We start from the raw sequence: 20380 nt of genomic DNA, 5'->3' as shown, positions 1-20380 counted from the left end.
TCGACACGACGCGCGTAGATTTTAAAAATTTCCAAATTCCATCTACCATTAACAATTTTGAAACTCTATCCCCGATTCTAAATAATAATCTAAATATCTTCTTTCTAAATAATTCCTTTATTATTATAAACTGAAAATCGATCTTCCCCCAAAAAAATAAAAATAATCGACGATTCCTCCTCCTCCTCCTTCTCCGAATATCACCAAACGCCACGATCGCTCGACGCGAAAAGGAAAAGCCTCTTCCCGTCGGCGCAAAAACAAAATGGAAGCCCGCCGTCTCTCGTTAAGAGACACGACCGGCCAGCCCCGTTCGTGTCTCCCGTCCGATCGATATTATCATAACAAATTCCCATCGAGTGGTCAAATGCCTTTCCCCGTTGAAGCCCGTGCGCCGTACCGGTGGTGGTCTCATTAAACGCGGCATCGTACAGCGCGCCACGTAATGAGAATCAGTTAATTAGTGCCGTGGCACGGGGCGGTTTCGCTACGTACGTATGTACACCGAGCGAGCGCATCACGTGCATGCTTTCGCCTTACACGCGTGGAAGGGGGAGAGGGGGGGGAGGCCGATGAAGAGCTTGACGACACGTGCATATCGTGGCACACGTAGACAGAGAGAGCATCTTCGTGTTCATGCGTGTGGATACGTGGAGAGGAGGGAGGACTGGACGAGAGGGGAGGGAGGAGAGGAGAGGAGAGGAGAGTATAAGTAAGTAGGGGAGACGCGAGTGGTCGTCAAATTTACCGCAGGTTTCTTCTTCTTCTTCTTCTTCTTCTTCTTCTTCTTCTTCTTCTTCCTCTGGAGAAGATCATTATTTGATCTAGAAATCGACTTTCTCTTTCGGAGAGTTTTCTTCCGCTTTTGTCGAGACGGGCTTTCTCGTTGACGGGCCGGCTTGGCTCGATCTAATTGCTATGCTCACGCTTGCGCGAGGCAACAACTCGCGAGATTAACGTTTCTCTTCATCGAGGATACTTCGATTTCGTGGTTTTTTATTCCGTTGTTGTTTATTCTGATGGAGAATTGTGGGGATTTGATAATATTTTTATGGAAATGCGTAAGATTTTTTACAATTTTTTTCGCGATTCTCTCGAGATTGGATTGAATGAACGTTTTAAATGTCTCACGTATTTTCTCGCGTGTCTCGTGAAAAATATAAAGATCGACGAGGAGATTTTATTCTTCGTTAAATAATTCTAAATAAAAAAAATTCTTTCCAAAGGAAGAATCGTTTGTAACAAGTCTCGCCAATAAGATACCACGATGTGCAAAAATTCACGAAATGCCGCGACAACAAGTACAAAGCATCTCGACGAACGAACAAAATTATCCAAATACGAACCAAATGTAGAAAGCGAGGCGTAATCGCGTCGTATCGTTTCTCGAAATGTGAATTTCTCGAATACGAACGGACCGTATAAAAGGAAAAAACCGTATCAGAAAAAGGAAAAAAAAAAGAACAGATTAAACAGATTCGAAACGAGGCTCTCGATGGTCGCAAAGTTTCCCGATACGAGCAGACATCGGGACCAAGGGAGAGCCGAAAGCAGACAAAAGCGCGTGGCGGCAGGAGAGGAGAGACGAGAGGAGAAAGGGATAAATATTCGAACGTAGTTTTCATGGAAGTTCATCGACGCGGTGTGGAGGGCGCACTGACGCGAAGGCGGCATTGTTTTCCACGCTCGGGAATATCCTGGGATCCTGGAGGAAGCCGTCGTTCCACTCTTATACCCCGGCTCCTTTCCACCCGCATTTTTAATTTCCATTGTCGTCGACGTACCTCCTACCGGATGCACCGCGAACGCCCACGACCAGCCACTCCTCCCCCCCCCCCCTCAACCGCTCCCCAACCCACTCCCGTTTCAACCCCTTCGGCTCTGCATGCGCAAAACGGAGACGTCGCGATAAGCTTTTCCTACGGGGAGAGTAATCTTCGCTTGGGCTGAACTTGGAGTGGCGCGGCTCTCGTATAGGTCGATTCAAAAGAGGAGTTTTCGAGTTTGCGAAGGTGAAGAAGAATTCGAATATATCAAATTATTGGAGATAGATTGAATTTCTCTCTGAATTGTTTCATTTGTTTCGTAGATAAGTTGAATAAGTGATCTTCGAGCCTTTTTTTATTTAAGCTTTCAGCAGTGTGCGAGTCGATTCGAGGGAGAATTGGCGAAGGTGAGGATACGGGTGGTGTATAAATGGTCGAAGAATTTCGATCGTAGGTTATTGGATTAAATTAGGTTTTAGGATTGAATCTATCTATGTTTTATTTTAATTTGAATTCGTATCTGAATTAATATACGGCAAGAAAAGTAATCTTTGTCTGCATTTAATTCTAATGTTAATTAGGTTAATTCAAAAGAGAATTCGTCGTGAACGTGTGGATGGAATTGCGTAAAATAATCGAAAAGTTTCGAATTATTAATAATTATATTAAAGATTAAATATTAAGTTGAGTTTTCCCTTCGATACATCGTACTAATATTTATATCATTCTTTTTCTATTTAGATTAAAATATTTGTAGATATAAATCTGTGAAAATTAATTGTTATCGAATACTGTGATTACTTATTCTTTCCTTCAATCAAAATTAATAGTATTCGACGAATGTTTATTTTCGCGAAAATATCTTGATTAGTTATCAATCTACTTAAATTTAAAATTAATTAGATGATCTTCTTTATTTTGAATTAATATATTCAATTATCTTATTTTAAAATATGGAAATATTTATTTATAGAAATACAAAAGATGTTGGCATACCGATATTTAATTGTTAACAAAAACGAGAGGAAAAAGGAAAAGCAATGGATAAATGTTTTTAAGTATCGACGATTCATCCAAGAAACACGTAAAACAAACAAATTTCTAAACAAATCCCAAAAATTTAATACTCATTTCTTCTTTATAATCACATTTTAATAAAATAACTGCCCGATTTATCGAGGTTTTTTGATATGCAAACAGAATCGATGAATACCCCCATTTAAAATATTTCTCATATAAAACACAGATATAGAGAAATTTAAAAGGCTCAGATTCCAGACTTTTATTTTAATTTAAACACCGCGCGAATTTATGCATCGTAACGTTCGTTTAAGAAGATTCGATCGCTCTTCTTTTCAAGACACCGCGTATGCAGGGTTCTGTTCCAGGCTAACTCCGCCACGAGCTTGGCGGCGCCGCCGCGAGATGGAGGCACGCGCACCGCGACCGAACGCGGCGGACGGGGCGCGATGAGAAAATTCGTGACCTTGAAAAATTAATCGCGGGGGTCCTGCGAAGGGATCGATCCGTGGTGTACGGGCGGCGTGGCCAGTCGAGTGTGGGAAAGCGTGGAAGACCCGAAAGCGGCTCTCTCTCTCTCCCTCTCTGAAAGAGAGTACGAGCGGGACGAGTGCTCGTGGATCGCCGTGATAGCAGTGACCAATTAAGAGAATTAAGGGCCATTAATTAGCATCCGCTTCCGCGCCGCGTTCGACCATTCTTCGCGGCTGTGGGCGCATTATTCGCCGAACGGAGGCCCGCTTCCGTTTCGCAATCGACCACCAGACACTCGTCGCTGGGTGAAGAAGAATTTTCTCACCTCTCAACGCATACACTATTAATTTTTCGTATATTGAATTGTATATATATATATATATATATATATATAGTCGTGTATAACCGAAGAACGATGGAGGAAAATGATAAATGATGATGATGATGAGGAATGCGTGTAGACGTTTTCGAGGGAAAACAGAGAGGGTTTCCACCGTGGAACTGGTGGAATTTCGTGGAATACTGACGGAAGCGTGGAAACTCAAAGGGTTACGAGAAATGACATCGAGGATAATTAAGAGAATTAAGATCGAGTTTACAATGGAATCACATAGGACTGGTCGAGCATCGACTCGGATTATTAATCTTTAGACGATGTTTATTCAAATATATTTCAGTTAGAAGAGATACAACGTGTATAATTCTGTTAATTGAATTTGAATGAAATTTTAGAATTATTCGATTAATTTCGATTAATTAAATTTAGATCGAAGACGAGGAGGAAGAAACGAATGGTTATTTGGGATGGTTATTTGGACAGGAATGCGGCTGGAATAAAGTTTGAGAAAGGCTTTCCTCGGTACGTGAGATTGAAGTCTCAGTAGTCGGGCAGGCCGAAATAGGGGAAACATCGTTCACGGTGCTTTAAAGTTGCGCGAGGAGCGCATGGCGATAAAAGAAGACCAACAACACACCGACGAGAAACTTGCCCGGTTCACACACGCGTTTGAAAAGATCGCAGTGCTCCCTTGTACTTAATTCGCGGTACTTGAAAGTTTTCACGAAGTATATTTTGAACAAGATTTTCCGATGCGGGTACATCGAGCAGTCGATAATTTCAATAGACTTACGAAGACCTATCCGAACCTAAATGAAGAAATCCATCTCTGGAACTAGGTATATTCGCCATTCCAGAAATTTCTCTCAGATAACGCGAAATAGAAGGAAACTTTCACCCCAGATTTTAACTTCATTGTTAAATCGACAATTCATCACCCCATGGATATTGATATATGTATTATCTTCACTTTTTGAAATGACTGGATATCTACCATGAAATACACGAGATTTTTTTCAGGCATAATTTCAGATTAATATATTTGGTAAATAATATAGAGAAACGTGCAAGTACCTATTTTTGTCTCTGCCTTATATACATTTTGATGTCTAAATATTCTATTTAGAAATATTGAAAAGGAAAATGTGCATTAAATAAAAGCGTGAACTGTACTAAACCTGTTCAATTATCAGAATTATATTGTATCTCTACTAACTGAATTCGAAATACATTTGAACAAACATTTTAAAGATTAAAAAAACAGTTTACACAATTCCAATAACAAGAATCCCCCTATCAACCAATTTACCAGGCATCAAAAAAAAAAACTTCAAATACTCATACTTTCCTCTCAAAATCCTACGAAAAATATCACGAAAAAAATCCCCATTCCGCGAACACAAATCGTCAACGAAAGCGCAAGAAACATCCCTCCATCGTTTAACGCAATTCGACTCTCGCAATCTTCATCTTCTCTAGCCAGGCGCACGACGATCACGGCAAGCCGACAAATTCCCCCTGCCCCAAGAAAATCGCGCGCTACCACGTTCCTCGCGAGAGAAGTGGTGAAAGAAGCGGGGGAGTAGGGGGCCGGAAAAAGAAGAAGAAGAAGAAGAAGAAGAAGAAGAAGAAGAAAGAAAAACGAAACGAGCAGAAAGAACGAGACGAAAGAGAAAGAGAAAGAGAAAGAGAGAACGAGCAAGCTCGCGTAATGTACACTCGCGCGAATGAAGTTGAGGGGGGAGGGGGGGAGGGGGGAGAGTTGACAGGCAGCGCGGAGTAAGAGGAGCCGCGGGGACGAGAAGGAAAGGAAAGGAAAGGAAAGAGAAGAGAAAAGAAGAGAAAAAAAAATATAGCACGAGTGGGACCGAGACGTGATTTTTGCGATGGAAAAAGAAGGTAGGAGCGGGAGCGGAAGGAGGAGGAGAGAGGGGGTGAGCGTAACGAGGGAGGGGGTCGATTAGCCGCGGCGGAGGAACGAGGAGCAGAGGACAGAAGCGGGGAGGGAGGGGGAGGAGAGAAAGAAGGTGGGCGGCATCCTTTGATCTTACGCACACACGCTGCTGGAAAAAGGACACGCGCATATCTTCCGCAAAGGCCCACATACATATTCATGATCCCCGGTGTGCACGCACGCGCAAAAAGCCGCGCGAACGCGCACACCAACGTAGCCGCCGCGCTATCGCTTTTGTTTAACGTCGTGTGCACGCATATTGTGCGTATGCACGCCATAAATTTGTATGGCCGCTTTAGGGGGCCGAGGGAGGGGGGGGGGAGGGAGGAGGAGCGCGCAGAATGCGCGGGAGAAGTTTCTGCACTTAACTAACCGGGATCGAGAGGGTGTCGCCCTCTCTCTCTCTTTCTCTCTCTCTTTCTCTCTCTCTCTCTCTCTCTCTCCCCCACCTTTCCTCCTTGCCCCTGTTCCGCTTCTTCCCAAGCGGCACGGGCCCCGCCGAGCGCTCTCGATGCTCGCGGTCAGGGAAGCTTCCGATAACGAAACGCTGGGACCAGGACACGCGATCGAATCGCATGGGAATATATAGCGTGCATATATGATATATATATATACGTGTACTCGAAGGATGATCGAGCGAAAAGTTTCGAATTCCTTTCGAGTTTTTTTTTTTTTCTCTTCGAAACGAATAGAATGGGTTTAAAGAAAGGAGGAAGCAACGTCGTTTAACAAATGGAAAGGATAACTTTGAGCTAATCTAAAAGGAGAGAGAAAGAGAGAGAACAACTCGATCTTCTTCTTGAAATAAGATCGAGAGAGAAGAGTAAGGAAAGTAAGGAAATTTATATATACGGTTTATTGCATAGAAAGATATATGGTGGAAGGTTAAATGTCAATTGAAATATTAAAAAAATAAAGAAGTGGAAAGACGCTAGGTTCGTCGTGTTATCGAAACTTTTCACTCGGTTGTCCAAACACGTTCCCTCGAAAACCTCGTGTAGGCATCTCTTTGAAATAAAAAAAGAGAGAGAGAGAGAGAGAGAGAGAGAGAGAGAATGAAAAACAGAAGAAGAAAAAAAAGAAGTGGAAAAAAACGAAGCGTTTCACGCGATCCACGAATATTTCTTTTTCGTTCCGGGGCCGAGGGGGAAACAAACTATTTTTATATCGTTGAACACAGTAAACCCCTCGGCCCCAGAGGGGTGGGGAGGGAAAAAACGGGAGGCAAAATGGGGCACACACCGTTCACCGAGGATCGAGAGAGCTCGAAGCCTTGCTCGAAACGATCGAAATTTCGATTCCGTTAATTCGGGGGAGCAGGGGATTTGCAGTGTCTGCGGTCGGAAAAAAAACCCCTTACGAACGAAACGCGCGTGTGCACGGGTGAAATCCTCGTGGAATTGGAGCGTTACAGTGACGATTAAAAAGCCGATTGATTGACGCTGTTCGATCGAACGCGTCGCCCATCAACAATTTATTTATTTAGACGTTTCCCCGTATCCCGCCCCTGTAATTCGACAAACTGAGTTCCCCGCGCTCGACGCTTCCGGTATCCGAACGGGATACGAAAGATTGGAAATAAAAATCGATCGGATAAACAATCTCGCGAGACTCGATAACCTTTTTCCCTTTTCTTTCTTTCCTTTTTTTTTAGCACTTTTTGTTGTTTTCGTTTTTACTCTTTTCCCTTCCCCCTAGTTTCCCCCAATTTTTCTTTCTTTTTCTTTTTCTTTTTCTTTTTTTTTTCCCCCCCGCTTTCTCATTTGACTCGGTTCGAAAGTTAATCGAGAAATCGGACGCGTGGGAAGGTTTTTGCTTGTCCTGTCGTATCCCTCATTAGAAATTCAGATGGCGCGCGATTCGTCCGGTAATGCGTGTGTTTTACCGCTGAATTATGCCGAATTAAAAAAAGTTGGGATTATGTTTGGCGCACGCCAATTAAATCTAATTAGGCGAGTGGCTGATGGTCGGTGGAAATAAACGCTGCCGATCTCCATCTCTTCCCTCCTTCTTTTCTTCCCCTCCTCTTTTTCTCTTCTTTTTTTTTTTTTAATTTTTAATTCGAACGAAACCGACTTTGCGTGACTTCCGAAGTTTTTTCCAGATTCCTTCGAGAATATGTAAATTCGGTTGTAACTCGATTTGAAAAGTATCTTAACGATGTTTACACTCTCGTCTGAAATGAAAATCTGATAATCCAAGAAACAGAGATACACGCCATATTTTTATAAATTTAAATAAACTTGAGGAAAACTTTCTCCTTCGTTCGTACGAAATTATTCTATTTCAAATGCTACGATTATATTCATATATGAAATATATATATATATATATATACATACGATCTCTTCTATATCTCAAACGCTCTCGTGATATTTTCAAAAACCAAGAAAACTTAACTCGATCGAAACTCGACTCAACTCATCAAATAAACGACGTTAAATCGCCGTTAACAGAGAGAGGGCGCCCTTTATCCCATCCTTTTTCAATTACATCTCTCCGCCTCTTTCCAATCCCATTTCCACCTTCCCCCCTCCCTTTTTTCAATCGCACATGGTAGCGCATCAGCGGAGGGAGGGGGAAGGTTAATCGTGGTGGGGACGAGGAGGACGCGGGAGGCGAGAAAGCGAGAAAACGGCGCGATTCAGCGACGGGGAAAAATTGGTCGCGAGGCATCGGCGTGAATTTGGACGGGGCGGCCGCAATTTACCTGCGCAGCGATTTCCGTCCGAACGAAAAAACGGCCGGCACGCCGTATTTCGATAGTACATACACGCGCGGATCGATTCCACGTGAATTACATCGGGGAATGCGCGGTCGAATTCGTCCTGGAGAGTTGGAGAGAGAGAGAGAGTGGGGGGGGGATCATTCAAGGCCACAGTCAATTTATCTCCCGACGGTTTTGTACGCGCGTCATTTTTCATTAACTCTGCGGCCGGCACCACGGGATTCCGGGAACACGGGGTCGCGATGGATGCTTTTTATGGAAATTAGCGGGGCTAAGGTGGGGAGAAGGGGGAAGGCAGCGTGGTATTAAAAATGCGCCGACAAATAGATACGTAGATTTGGAAATTTAATGTTATGGATTTGAGTTCCGTGTGAATTGATGAATGAAAAAATTTTTTACGTCTTCAACAACAACTTTTCTAAGCATAGATGAATAGAATCGTGTCTTAAAGAAATGTGTCCTGTATCATAAAAATAAAAAAAAAGAAAATTGAATTTCTTCTTTTCCTGTTTCAGTAAAGGACAAGCTTTCTTCCCAAATACTATGAAATATATATAATATATATAATAATATGAAATTTGAAAAATTTCATAGTATGGTAAGACACTAGGCTCGATCGAACGATCGCACGGATCGGTTGGCCGGCATCCACTTCCGAGAAAGGATTCGCGATTGAAAAAGCGCCGCCCCTGCGGATTCCGGGCGAGGAGCCGCCGCGGTCTTACGTAATTCCCTGCGCGCCCTGCAAGGGAGATGGCGGTCCAGGAATCGGCTGTTCCAGGAGTTGTAGGGCTAACGATTCCAGATAGCCAGCCTCCGGCTAAGGAGGATCTCTATCCCGTGGACCCCCTTACGGATTCTTTTAATCCGCCGTTCCAGAAATTCGTTCCCTCCTCAAACAACACCGTCCCACCCTTTGTTTCCAGGGAATTAACCGAAAATATTTCTTATCGTAAGGATTAACCATTTTAGATTTATATCGTATACAAACCCTTTTTTAACGCACACAGAGTTCATTCTATCGGTTAATAATTATATATAAAAAACAATAAAATACAATTTCCTCACCTCTGCAAAATTTTCCTCTCTGAATGGGATAAATATTTAAATACAAGTACTCGACGTTACGTTATCCTATGCATTGCTTCTAACTTGATCGATCTATGTTGCCAGAAGAATCTTAAGGTGGAGTGAAAGCGCAGAAAACGAGGCACGGAAATGGACGAATCATCGTCGTCGAGGGGAGGGAAGAGGGGAGAGAGAGAGAGAGAGAGAGAGAGAGAGAGAGAGAGAGAGAGAGAGAGAGAGAGAATGGAGGAGCAGCGTGGAAAAGACGTAGAGGGGTGGAGGATGGGGTCCGTATAAAGGGCGGAGAGGGGCCCAGAGAGAACGTCGAGGACCACCCGAGAGAGGAGTTCAGGACTGGTTGGGAACCGGCGGCGCACGCCATACCTTTGGGGGGTCCCTTATCTTCCGCGTCTGGCTGGGACCATCCGGGACAGCCAAGACCTGTCCGCGGACCTTTTGCTCCCGCGACCATTCTGCATCCTATTATCGATCAATAGCCGCGTGTGTTGCATAACGTTCCACCATTATCCCGCCATTTTTCTTTTCTTTTTTTTTTTTTCTTGGAACGGAGAGGAGGGAAATTTGGAAAGGCTTTATAAAGGCGAGTTAATTTCGTTCGTTAATAATACAGGAATTTGAATTGACGATGATAATGAATATTTATATGTGCAATTTTCAGATATTTCAGGTACGTTTCGTTTTGAAAAAGTTTCACGAAGTCTAGTATCGTGTTAACAAAACATATCACAATAGAATTTCGTGATTCTTCGTACGAGAAGTACGTATATTTTGAAAAAGTCTTCGGGAGCAAAATATTTAAATCTTGAAATATTGCTGCCATCTTATGTACATATAAAGTGGAAAACGTTAAACGTTGTATCTCTGACAAACAAAATCTCGGATTAATCCATAATTGTTCAGATTATTTTCCCTCTAAATTTCATTTTGAAGGGATTGTTGGCAATTAAGATCAGATATTTTTTGAAAAAGAATTTTGAATTTCATGTATCACGTGGTGCTTCGAGACGGGGATATAACAATAGTACTTTGCATAAATAAAAATTTGAGGCTGGCAAAGGCTACTACTATAAAAGGGGGAGGGGAGGACGAGATACGAGAGCTGGAATCGATGGATATCGGTAAACAGAATAACGATTAGCCGGTGTATTATTTTTTCACCGTGCTCGAATCTTCGTATCGACTGGTTATGAATAATTGGTCTCGTTAGCCGCTGCCACGCAATCAATTACGCCTCCCCCCTCCTCCATCCATAATCCCTGAACACCGCGGTTTATTATTGCAAACTTCATAATTTCGAACGTCCCTGCTTATTCTGTGGAGCTCAATCGTTCCCATCCAATCAAAAAAAAAAAAAAAAAAAATCAAAAAAAGAAAAAAACACTATCGAATCAATCGATAAATAATATCGGATTTTTTCATAAAAATTCATCTCCACTTCATTTTTAATATAAAAGACCGTCTATAAAGACTTCTTATTAAAAAAAAAAAAGTTAATTTAAAAACTCTTCCTGCAATTTACGTTCTTTCATTCCCGAAAAGATGTTCTTCAAAAAATTTCGATTGACGAGAATTTAGAATTTCGTCATCACCAAAATCCAAACGCACAGAAAAGAAAATAGAATCTTTTCGATCTTATTTCGACCAACTTAATAAATAAAACTTAATAAATAAAACGAAATATTATACGCAAGATACTTTACGAATTAGAAGAGATGGAGACGAAACGAGAGAGGAGAAGGATCGGCGAAAGCGAGCGAAGGAAGAAGACACGAGAAAGCAAGGAAAGAGAGAGAGAGAGAAAGAGTGAGAGAGAGAGAGAGAATCGAGAGGGAGCGAAAGGAGGGCGGGAACAGAGATCGAGAGATAGAGAGACAAGAAGAGAAGGGGGGAGGCGAGAGTGAAGGAGAGAGAGAGAGAAAGGGATATTCTCATTGTGAAGAAAACCGTATGCGTACGTAGAAGACGTGAGATCCGTTGGACCCGCATGCGGACCTTATTGTGTCCCAAAAGAGCGTATACGGTAGGTACCTTAATGTCGGCACGGATGAAAGCATGGGCCTTCCTTTGTCTTTCGTTCGTGAAGCTGCCACAGTAAGTAGCGTGCTCTGCGGGTAGCCCTGCACCATTCCTCCACTACTACCGTTCCTCCCTTTATTTCCATCTCTTTTCTGTTCGCGGCAGACGCACGTCCCTTTGTCCCTCTCCGCAGACCGCGTCCTCTTTTTTTTGTCTTTTTTCTTTTTTCTTTTTTCTTTTTTTTTTTTTTTTTTTTTTTCGCGAATCGCCAACGTTAGATCCGAGACCGATTTTTCTCGGATTTTGTGGAGGGGGGCGGAGGGTAGCTGCGCGATTATTCCCCCGATGAATGAGGGGGGGAGGGGGTAACCGCTCACGATTTGACACGAGGAATTGTGGAAAATCGGGGGTGAATCGTTCCAAAGGGATCGCAGAATAATTTCGAGGTGAAGATTAATCTTTATAAAGGGATTGTTGGTATATAACGATAAAATTTAGTTTAGTAATTTAGTAAGTTTTGGATTTAAAGGATTTTGGATTTAAACAATCTTGCGAATCCATTAAATTTGTAAAAGAAAATTATTCGCGGTGTGATTAATGATTCGGCAGCATGGATTGATTTGATAACATTTTTTGTTTTGTTTATTCTTACTAATTATCTGATTTAATCTAATTGAATTATAGATGGGTAATAAAAAGGAAGGAAAAGTTTCGATCGAAAGAATCGTTTTGTATAAACGATTTTTGTGAAAGTTTATCGTACAATTAGAAGTTTTTTCGTTTTCTCTTTGTTCCCTGGTATTTGGATCGGCAACAAAACGAGCAATGTTAAATTAGAATTAGAGACGACTTCCTTTGAAAGAACGAAGTGAAATGAGATTCGTTTCAAGATTGGATATCATGTACCGGCAACCCATTAAAATTTCACGAGCCACCAGTTGAAACTCGCAAAATTCTGCTTTTCCTACCACCACCAACCCTTTAAACGATTTGCATTCCCTTTTTCAGAAAAATTCTCTCAGAAACGTGACTCCATCAAGAAACGCGATCCTGCAAAAATGTTACATAACTTGAAAAACCAACTCGGGCAAAAAACATTTTTGCTGTCAGTAAAATATTCCATTTCAAAGGTAACAGATTTTAGTTTTAGCTACATTTCAACGTCAACCAACTCTGTTACGATTTCTATTACTAACTCTTGTTCAAGATATCTAAATTTTAATAAAACCTCAAGGAAACAAATCCCCTTTCCAATTGTCAAAAACAGATTGACGATTATACTCACTTTTTTAACTTTGGAACATTTGGCCATAATTTTTCAATTTCAAATAAGACGATCAATTTAAATATCTGGCTCGAATATCTTCTTTTTTTTTTTTNTTTTTTTTTTTTCACTTTTATATATAATTCCAATGAAAATATTAAATCAACAAAATCATCCATTCATCCACGAGAAAAATATAATACAATATTTTACGATCAATTTTAATGAAAAATCACTCCGATTTTAACATCTGAAAAGAAATATAAAGATCCTTTTACCGAAACTCGAATTTATCCCAAAAAGAAAAATCCCTCCTTCCTCTTGTTACAAAACAAAAATTACTAATAAATTCCAAAACCAAAGTGTCAAAATTTCCAATTTACTCGAAGAATAAATCCTTCCAAGCTCCTAAACAGCCTCCTTTTAAAATTACGAAATTACGAAAACACCGAAGAGGCAAAATCAATTCGTACGATGTATAGTCAAGCCCAATTCCTGCACCACGACCAGTGTATGCAGTGTATATAGACCGTTGGGAACGGTGCTCGACGATGGTACCACGGTCGGTACCTTCCCCAGCACAAAAGCCCCCGGGAGGACCCGGTTATTAATGTCACAACGTCACAGAGGAGCGTACTCCTCGTCCTCGTCCTCGTCCTCGTCGTTGTCGTCGTCGTCGTCGAGTTGCATGCTGAGGCGCAAAGACGATTCACGGCGACGACGGGGTCGACATTGCCCGGTACACGATACATAATTCCCCGTTCACCGATAATTATTGCGACCCGCCAACTTTCCTCCTGACCCTCCCCCTCCCTCCCCTACTTTCCTCGACTACTCTCGTTCGTACGAACGAGACGAACCTCGTAATAAAGTGACATTAGGCCGTGCATGCGATTCCGCGATAAACTTTTGAAATTTATCCCTCCCCCCCCCTCCCTCCCTCCCCGGACCGATCCACACCCTTGCCCTTTCCTTTAAAGGGAAGAGGCATCGTTCCTTACTTACTTATTTACCATCAACATCAACGGTTTCAACGGTAAGTTGAAGGCAGGCAAGAGACGTTCTCGTTTCGCGAATTCTTTGGTAATTGCGATGAGGGGAGGGGTGGAGGGGAGGGTTTTTAGGAGCGATCGGTTGATTAATAGTTTTCAAGGGACGATAAATCATGAGGAGAAAGTAAGCAAAGTATGTCGTACTCGTTGTTGGGAAAGAAGGAATTTAAGATTTCTGGTCGATGTTTAATAATATTATACAGGGGAGTGGAGAGAGAGAGAGAGAGAGAGAGAGAGAGAGAATGTGTTTGGAATGTGTTTTTTTTCTTCTTTGTTTGTCGCGTGATAAAAGGAAAGGAAAGGATGAAGAAGTTTCGTGCGTCACACGTTTTATCTCTTGCGAGAAGGAGGATAGAATGAATTTTTTGGTCGATCTGTTTGTTCGTTTGGAAATTACAGGTTCTTCTTCTTCTTCTTCTTTATTTAATATATAAAAAGGGATACGCTACGTGGACGACATCTCGACAAATTTTATGGTAAATTCAATTGATATTCAGACGATGACGTGTACGAGTTGTCATACGTGAAATTCAGAGTTGATTTTAAAATGGGATGAAAGTTGAACTTTGTGAAACCTTCATTTCTACGGAATAATTACAAAAAAAAAAAAATTCCGCATTTACCATTCTTCCCGCAACTCATATATTTTAATTCCACGTAAGTACATAGCGGCCAAAAGGAGGGGAACGGAGGGGAAGGATAAAAACTGGAACAATAAATCCGAGGATCCCGTAATTACAGAAAATTTCAAATTTTCATCTATCCCTCGGATAAACCGTTCTTTAATCCAACGCTGAAAAAACACGCTACCCGTATAAATAGAAATCCCAGTAATCGCGCTAAAGATCAAAAATTTTGCAACCCGTTACAACACCGGTTAACGCGGAAATAGAATAACGGGGAGGAACGATAGGGATTAAGTATTGTCCATTTATCTCGTGCGAATCCTTTGAATATTACTCACGCGTGATATTCCTCCCTCTTCGAGAGCGAAAAACAAAAAAATAAAAAAAAGAAAAAAAGAATCATGAATTTGAAAGCGCCTTGGAATGGTCATCGTACGATACGATCGTTACGAGTATCGATTAAACTCGAACGTCGCGGGGACGTTCTTTTTCTACGACTGGTTGAGCACGGCTAATGATTTATTATTATTATCCACTCTTTGCAGGCGCACACGAATCTGCGAGTTTCGGCGGCTAGCAGTACCACTCGACCTCCGTGCTGGAGCGTGACAGTGGCAGGTTTAAAGGAATTATAATTGGAGAAAAAAGCATGGAGGAGCATGTCGTGTGTGGGGAGGGGAAGGGGGACACGTTGCCATGACTAACGCTAATCGAGCCACACACTCTCTCGTTCGCCTAATTACGAATGCGTACTACAAAGCGTATCGAGTGTCGAGCGACACGAGTGGTGAAATCAAAGTAGGTGATCCGCACGCGCCTCTTCGGATCACGTTCGAGGGCACGAATTCTTTTTTCTTTTTTTTTTTTCTTTTCTTCCTTTTCTTTTTCTATAACAAATAAAGAGAACGATCGAAGGATAAGTTTCAGATTAGATTTCGATCGTTCGGGTTTTAAAAAAAGAATATTAATATATTTTTATACGCATCGATTTCTATTATTCCTGTAGAATTATTTCATTTTCCTTTGTTCGTTTCGTGTAACATCCTCGTATAATATCGTACACGTTTCATCGAATATTATAGTATTACGTAAAGAAATATAATTCCGCGCATTATGGAATATTCTCATAATTTCCTTGTTCCGTTTTTTCTCTCTAAAATCACGAAGCCCCTTACGAAAAAACTTAATTCTCTGTAATCGTAACAACACGTCGTCTTCGAGTGAATTTAATAAAATTGAAACAGCGATTGATACCTTGGAAAGGAAATCAATATTTCAAGAAGTAAGAAAAAAAGGAAATTTAATTCTATCTCATAATTATCGTCCCCCTTTAGAATGGAAAGATATATTATTGTGTTAAATTTTAGATCGAATATCAACGCGTAACACCTCGTACAATTTTCAACGAGCAACGGATAGCGTGGAAACGGTGGAAATGCCGGCAAAGGGGAACCGCAGGCAATGATACACTGGAATCAGAAAACTACCAATTAATCCCAGGATTTCCTTCCTCCACGCTGGGACACGTTCGATCCGCCGAGCGGAAAGAGGTTTCGCGTGCTCGATAATTCGAGATTCACGAGGGCGATGTCACGATGGCGGGTGAAGGAAGAGAAGGTGGAGGAGAGGAAGCCGGGGAGGTTCCATCCATGATTCCGGAAGCGGAACGATACGCTTCCTGGCTTGTTCTAATTGTCTCCTTCGAACGTTTTCAATTCAAGGGAAAACGTGTTTTATGAAACAATTTTCAACTTTCACTGTTGAAACCGAACAATTCAGGATTGATTAAACGTAAATGGAGGATTTCGGAAATGGTCCATTTTCTATTCTGATCCATTCCGTTATCAATATATCCATCCATAAGGTAAGTCGATTTTTAGAAAAAGAAAAAATATATATATATATATTTATAAATTTAAAAAAATTACAATTTTAGAGATATAAGAGTTAAAGACGAAGGTTTGATAATAATAATAATAATATGGATTTGTTATTAAAATTCTCCGTTCCTACGAGATTTCTCCGTAATTCGATAAGAGGATTCACGAATAAAAGAAAAGAAGAACGGTCAGACTTAGTTGGTGGAACCACTCGAATATTAAGATCACGACCAATGATACGTAACCCCCTGAAGAGTTTCTGAATCATCGGTCCCGAGTTTGCCACCCCTCCCCCACCCGAGGAATTTTCAGAGAGACAATGGCCCAGAGTCTGCGTCGCGACTCTCCCGTCAGATAAGAAACGACGCGATTGTCGATAGGAGGAACGCTCATTTTTCCTATGCACGAATCAGATAAAACGTTTACGCATCCGAGATTGCTCTTTTCGACGATCAATTTCAGATATACCTCGCTTCTCGCGTTACATTTACACCGAGGGAAAAACCTAATAATAATCTTTTCGGTTTTCGGTGGGGGGGGGGAGGAGGGATGGAAGTCGATTTCCCATACGATAAAGCAAATCGATGCAATCCCGCGCAAGAACGCGTGCAAAGATTTTTAGATATCGCGCGAGACGATTTAATTATTCGAACGAAATGGGGAAAAAGGGATAGAGAGATAGGCGAGTGCGATGAGAAAAACGATGAGAAAGCAAACATCCTTCCACCTCTTTCCGAGAGACAATACACTCGTCGTGTAATTCAAACGAAACGAAAACGTGCGCGTTTCGAAACATTGCGCAAACATCGAAGAAATTTCGAGGCGAAACGTTTCGTTCATTTCCTCGAGTTTCCACGCGACGCAAATCCGTATTATAGAAACTTGCCCCATTACTTCTCCTCCCCTCCCTCGAATTTCCTATTTATTGCCTCGATAACCCGAAATTAACTTGCGCGTAGGATAAAACTTTGGAAATTTCAAGTCCTTCCTTCCATGGTTATTTCTCATGTTCCGCGTACCCCTAAATCAACCCCCTAACGATAGTCTGCAGGAAAGAGAGAGAGAGAGAGAGAGAGAGAGAGGTAGCGACAAAGGAGGCAAATTGCCGTTATGCAAATACGAAATAATAATAACGCCGAAAAGGTAACGAAAGGCGGCGGAATTACGGGAGGAGGACAGACAAACGGCCTCGTCCTTTCGCGAGCTGGTACCGTCGAGGACGAGGAGGATCGCGACTCTGATTCTAATTGTTTAGGAATTGCGCGAATCGCGGCCAATTAGCGGCATGCACCGCTGTGAGAGAGGCGGAAGCACGGAATCCGGCTACGTAAGGGTTAACCGAATAATTTAAATTAATAGGACGGGGCGGGGAAACGGTTGATAGTCGGTTGTTTCACGACGGCAACTTCTTTAAATGTCCTCTTTCTCGAGTCCTTGATATCCGCACGCTTGATATCTCGTGCACAGCACGAATTGAATTTTTACTAGGAGGATTTTTACTAGGAGCTTTAGATTTAATAATGTGACGATTCTTTTGTTTTGTGTGTGTGCGCGAGTGATTCTTTGTATTAAGAAATAGTAAGTGAACGCTAAGGAAATAAAGATATGGGTGTCAAAATTTTTATTACATCAAGATTCATCTATATCAGTAGTATTTGAATTTTTCATGTTTCTGTATTTATTTTCGATAGAATTTTATTGGATAATATTGGAATAAAATATCGATGTATTTCATAAGGTGTTATGAATTAAATTAATCGAAATTAATGTCAACAAATGATAGATATATAATATGGATTAAGTACTTACCTGCTCAGTAAACATGAATTATAACATGATTGCTACTTAGAAACTTTTTTCCTATCTTTTTTTTATATTTCAATGAAATTTCGAAAATATCTCAATTATTATTGCATTATTTAAAATACAAAATATAAAATTTTTAATATACTAACTTTTTTATAAAAAAAAAAATCAAATAAATTGCTTAAAAAAAATCAATTTTTTAATAAGCATTATTTTATCTTAGAATTTTCTAAGTAGCAAATAGAATATAAGTTAATTTCAGGATATTTTTCTATATACTTATTTTAAACAAACTCTTAATTTTCCTTGCGTTTCCAGAGATGACAGTTATTTCAAGACAGAAACAAGTTCCCGAAAACTTTGCGAACGCCCGACCGAGTTCCCGTAATTTAAACAACAAAAACATGACGCAACGATAATATTTTGTATCTTTCACGAGACAGTTGTACGTCATCGTCGTTGTAACGCGTTAAGAACGTTTCTAAAACTTTTGACGAAGCAAAACTTTGGCAAACCGAGGTAAGCATACTAATTCTAATTTCTAAAATTTACAGGATAATTAAAAATTCAGGGTATGCTGAGAAAAGAAATATTTTTAACAATTCTGGTTTAAGAACTCTTTGTCACGAGATGACCGTAAAAATGAATTGTGTGATAAGAAGAAAATAATAATGAAATAGGTAAAAAATGCAAACAGATACATTTAATTTATGAAAGTGTCTCGATAACGTATGAAATAAAATAGGTAATAAATGAACAGAATATACGTATTATTATCTTAAAAAAAATGATTATCCATGAACGATAGATTTTAATTTATTTATTATTATTTATTATCTATTGATTTGAAAAGTTTATGATATATTTATAATTTATAATTGACTCACCAATGTAATGATCGTGCCATGCCAGAACACCGCAGAGAAGAGCCAAGGTTTTTCCACTTCCTGTTGGGCTTTCCAAAAGACAGTTCTCTCCTTTTATACAACCTTGTATGAGCTATAAAATATGATATGATATTCTTTATTAATGAATCACTTTTTCAATACTATATCGTTTCGTTTTAAGTTAAATTATAATATTCTTACTTTATTCATTACAGCAACCTGGCACGAATATGGCTTCACAGGTAGTTTTACTTTAATACCAGATATCAGTAGCTCGTGTTGTATTTCTACTTCAGTATCTTCCTTTTTTATAAAATGTTTCTCCTTGTGTTTTTTCTTTTTATATTTACGTTTACGTTTAGATATCGTAGATGTATATTTATCAGAAGAATCAGAATCACTATATTTTTCAACATTGCTTGCGTTTAATTTTGGTTTTTGTTTACTCCAATTAAACATTGAAATCTTTGAATTTATACGAAACATAGATTCTGTATCATCTTCATTTGACTCTATACTGTCTGTACTTTGTTGAAACTTATTCATCCTAGTCTTTTCATCATAGTTTTCATTTGAAATCAATGGAGAAGTAGATTTCTTTTCACTTTTTACTCTTTTATTATTTTGCAAGTTATCACTTTCATCGCTGGTTATTTCAATATTATTGATTGAACTTTTTGAACAAAAACTTTCATTCTGAGATTCTTCACTTATGGACTGATGTCTCTTTAGACTTAACTTACTCATACTGAAAACAGAATTATACGTAAGAAACTAGTGTCGCACAAATATTGTATTTTTTCAAATAAAAGATATGTTATTGAGTCATAAAAAAAAATATTATGTTATTGCAAAACTTTTTTAATAAAATTCATATGATGTCAAATTATATAAATATAAAAAATTGTTAGAAACAAAGCAACAAGCTAATATAACCTCAAAAATTATATACATTATCACGTGTATCGTTACATACTTTGCTTCTTCAAGCCACTCTTCGATCTTTATCTTGAATATTGTATAAGTGATATATCCAAACACTGCTATAATTACACAAATCACAAGCATCGATTGACACTGATTAAATCGAGAAGAAACAGCTGATAATTATTATGTACGTGTCACACGCGTTTCCCGCCTTTACCTAGCCTTCACATTTCATTCTAAATTTACGTCAGAGCGCGATATTTAAATTATATTTTCATAACAATTTAAAAATATTTTTACACGAATGAACAAACAAAATTGCAGAAATATAAATAAAAATTGAAAATTATAATGAAATTATAATGAACTTTCCCGCACAAAATTGATAAACGTCAAACTAATCACGTGACTAGGTGAATCTTATTTCTATTACTATTTAAAATATTCTAAAATTATTTTACATCATTGAATATACATTACAAAAAAAATTATCTGAAAACAGTCACATAATTAATACACATAATTATGTATCATTCAATAGATATATAGTAAAT

General features: G+C 39.8%; 1 protein-coding gene across 1 annotated transcript in view; it reads right to left on the bottom strand.

Moving 5' to 3' along the window:
* Positions 1 to 19989, bottom strand: part of LOC122717490 (Fanconi anemia group J protein homolog) — a 69310-nt gene extending 49321 nt beyond the window's left edge. The window contains exons 1-3 of the mRNA XM_043941604.1: positions 19852 to 19989; positions 19101 to 19647; positions 18900 to 19011 (exon numbers count right to left, since the gene is read on the bottom strand). Of these exons, the coding sequence (XP_043797539.1) occupies positions 18900 to 19011; positions 19101 to 19647; positions 19852 to 19967 (775 nt within the window). The 5' untranslated portion in view covers positions 19968 to 19989. The remainder of the gene's footprint in view (positions 1 to 18899; positions 19012 to 19100; positions 19648 to 19851) is intronic.
* Between the last annotated feature and the right edge of the window lie 391 nt (positions 19990 to 20380).

This window comes from Apis laboriosa, unplaced genomic scaffold, assembly GCF_014066325.1.
Source record: "Apis laboriosa isolate Shangri-la unplaced genomic scaffold, ASM1406632v1 scaffold5213_cov150, whole genome shotgun sequence".
NCBI lineage: Eukaryota > Metazoa > Arthropoda > Insecta > Hymenoptera > Apidae > Apis > Apis laboriosa.
This window is presented reverse-complemented; position numbering and strand designations above follow the sequence as displayed.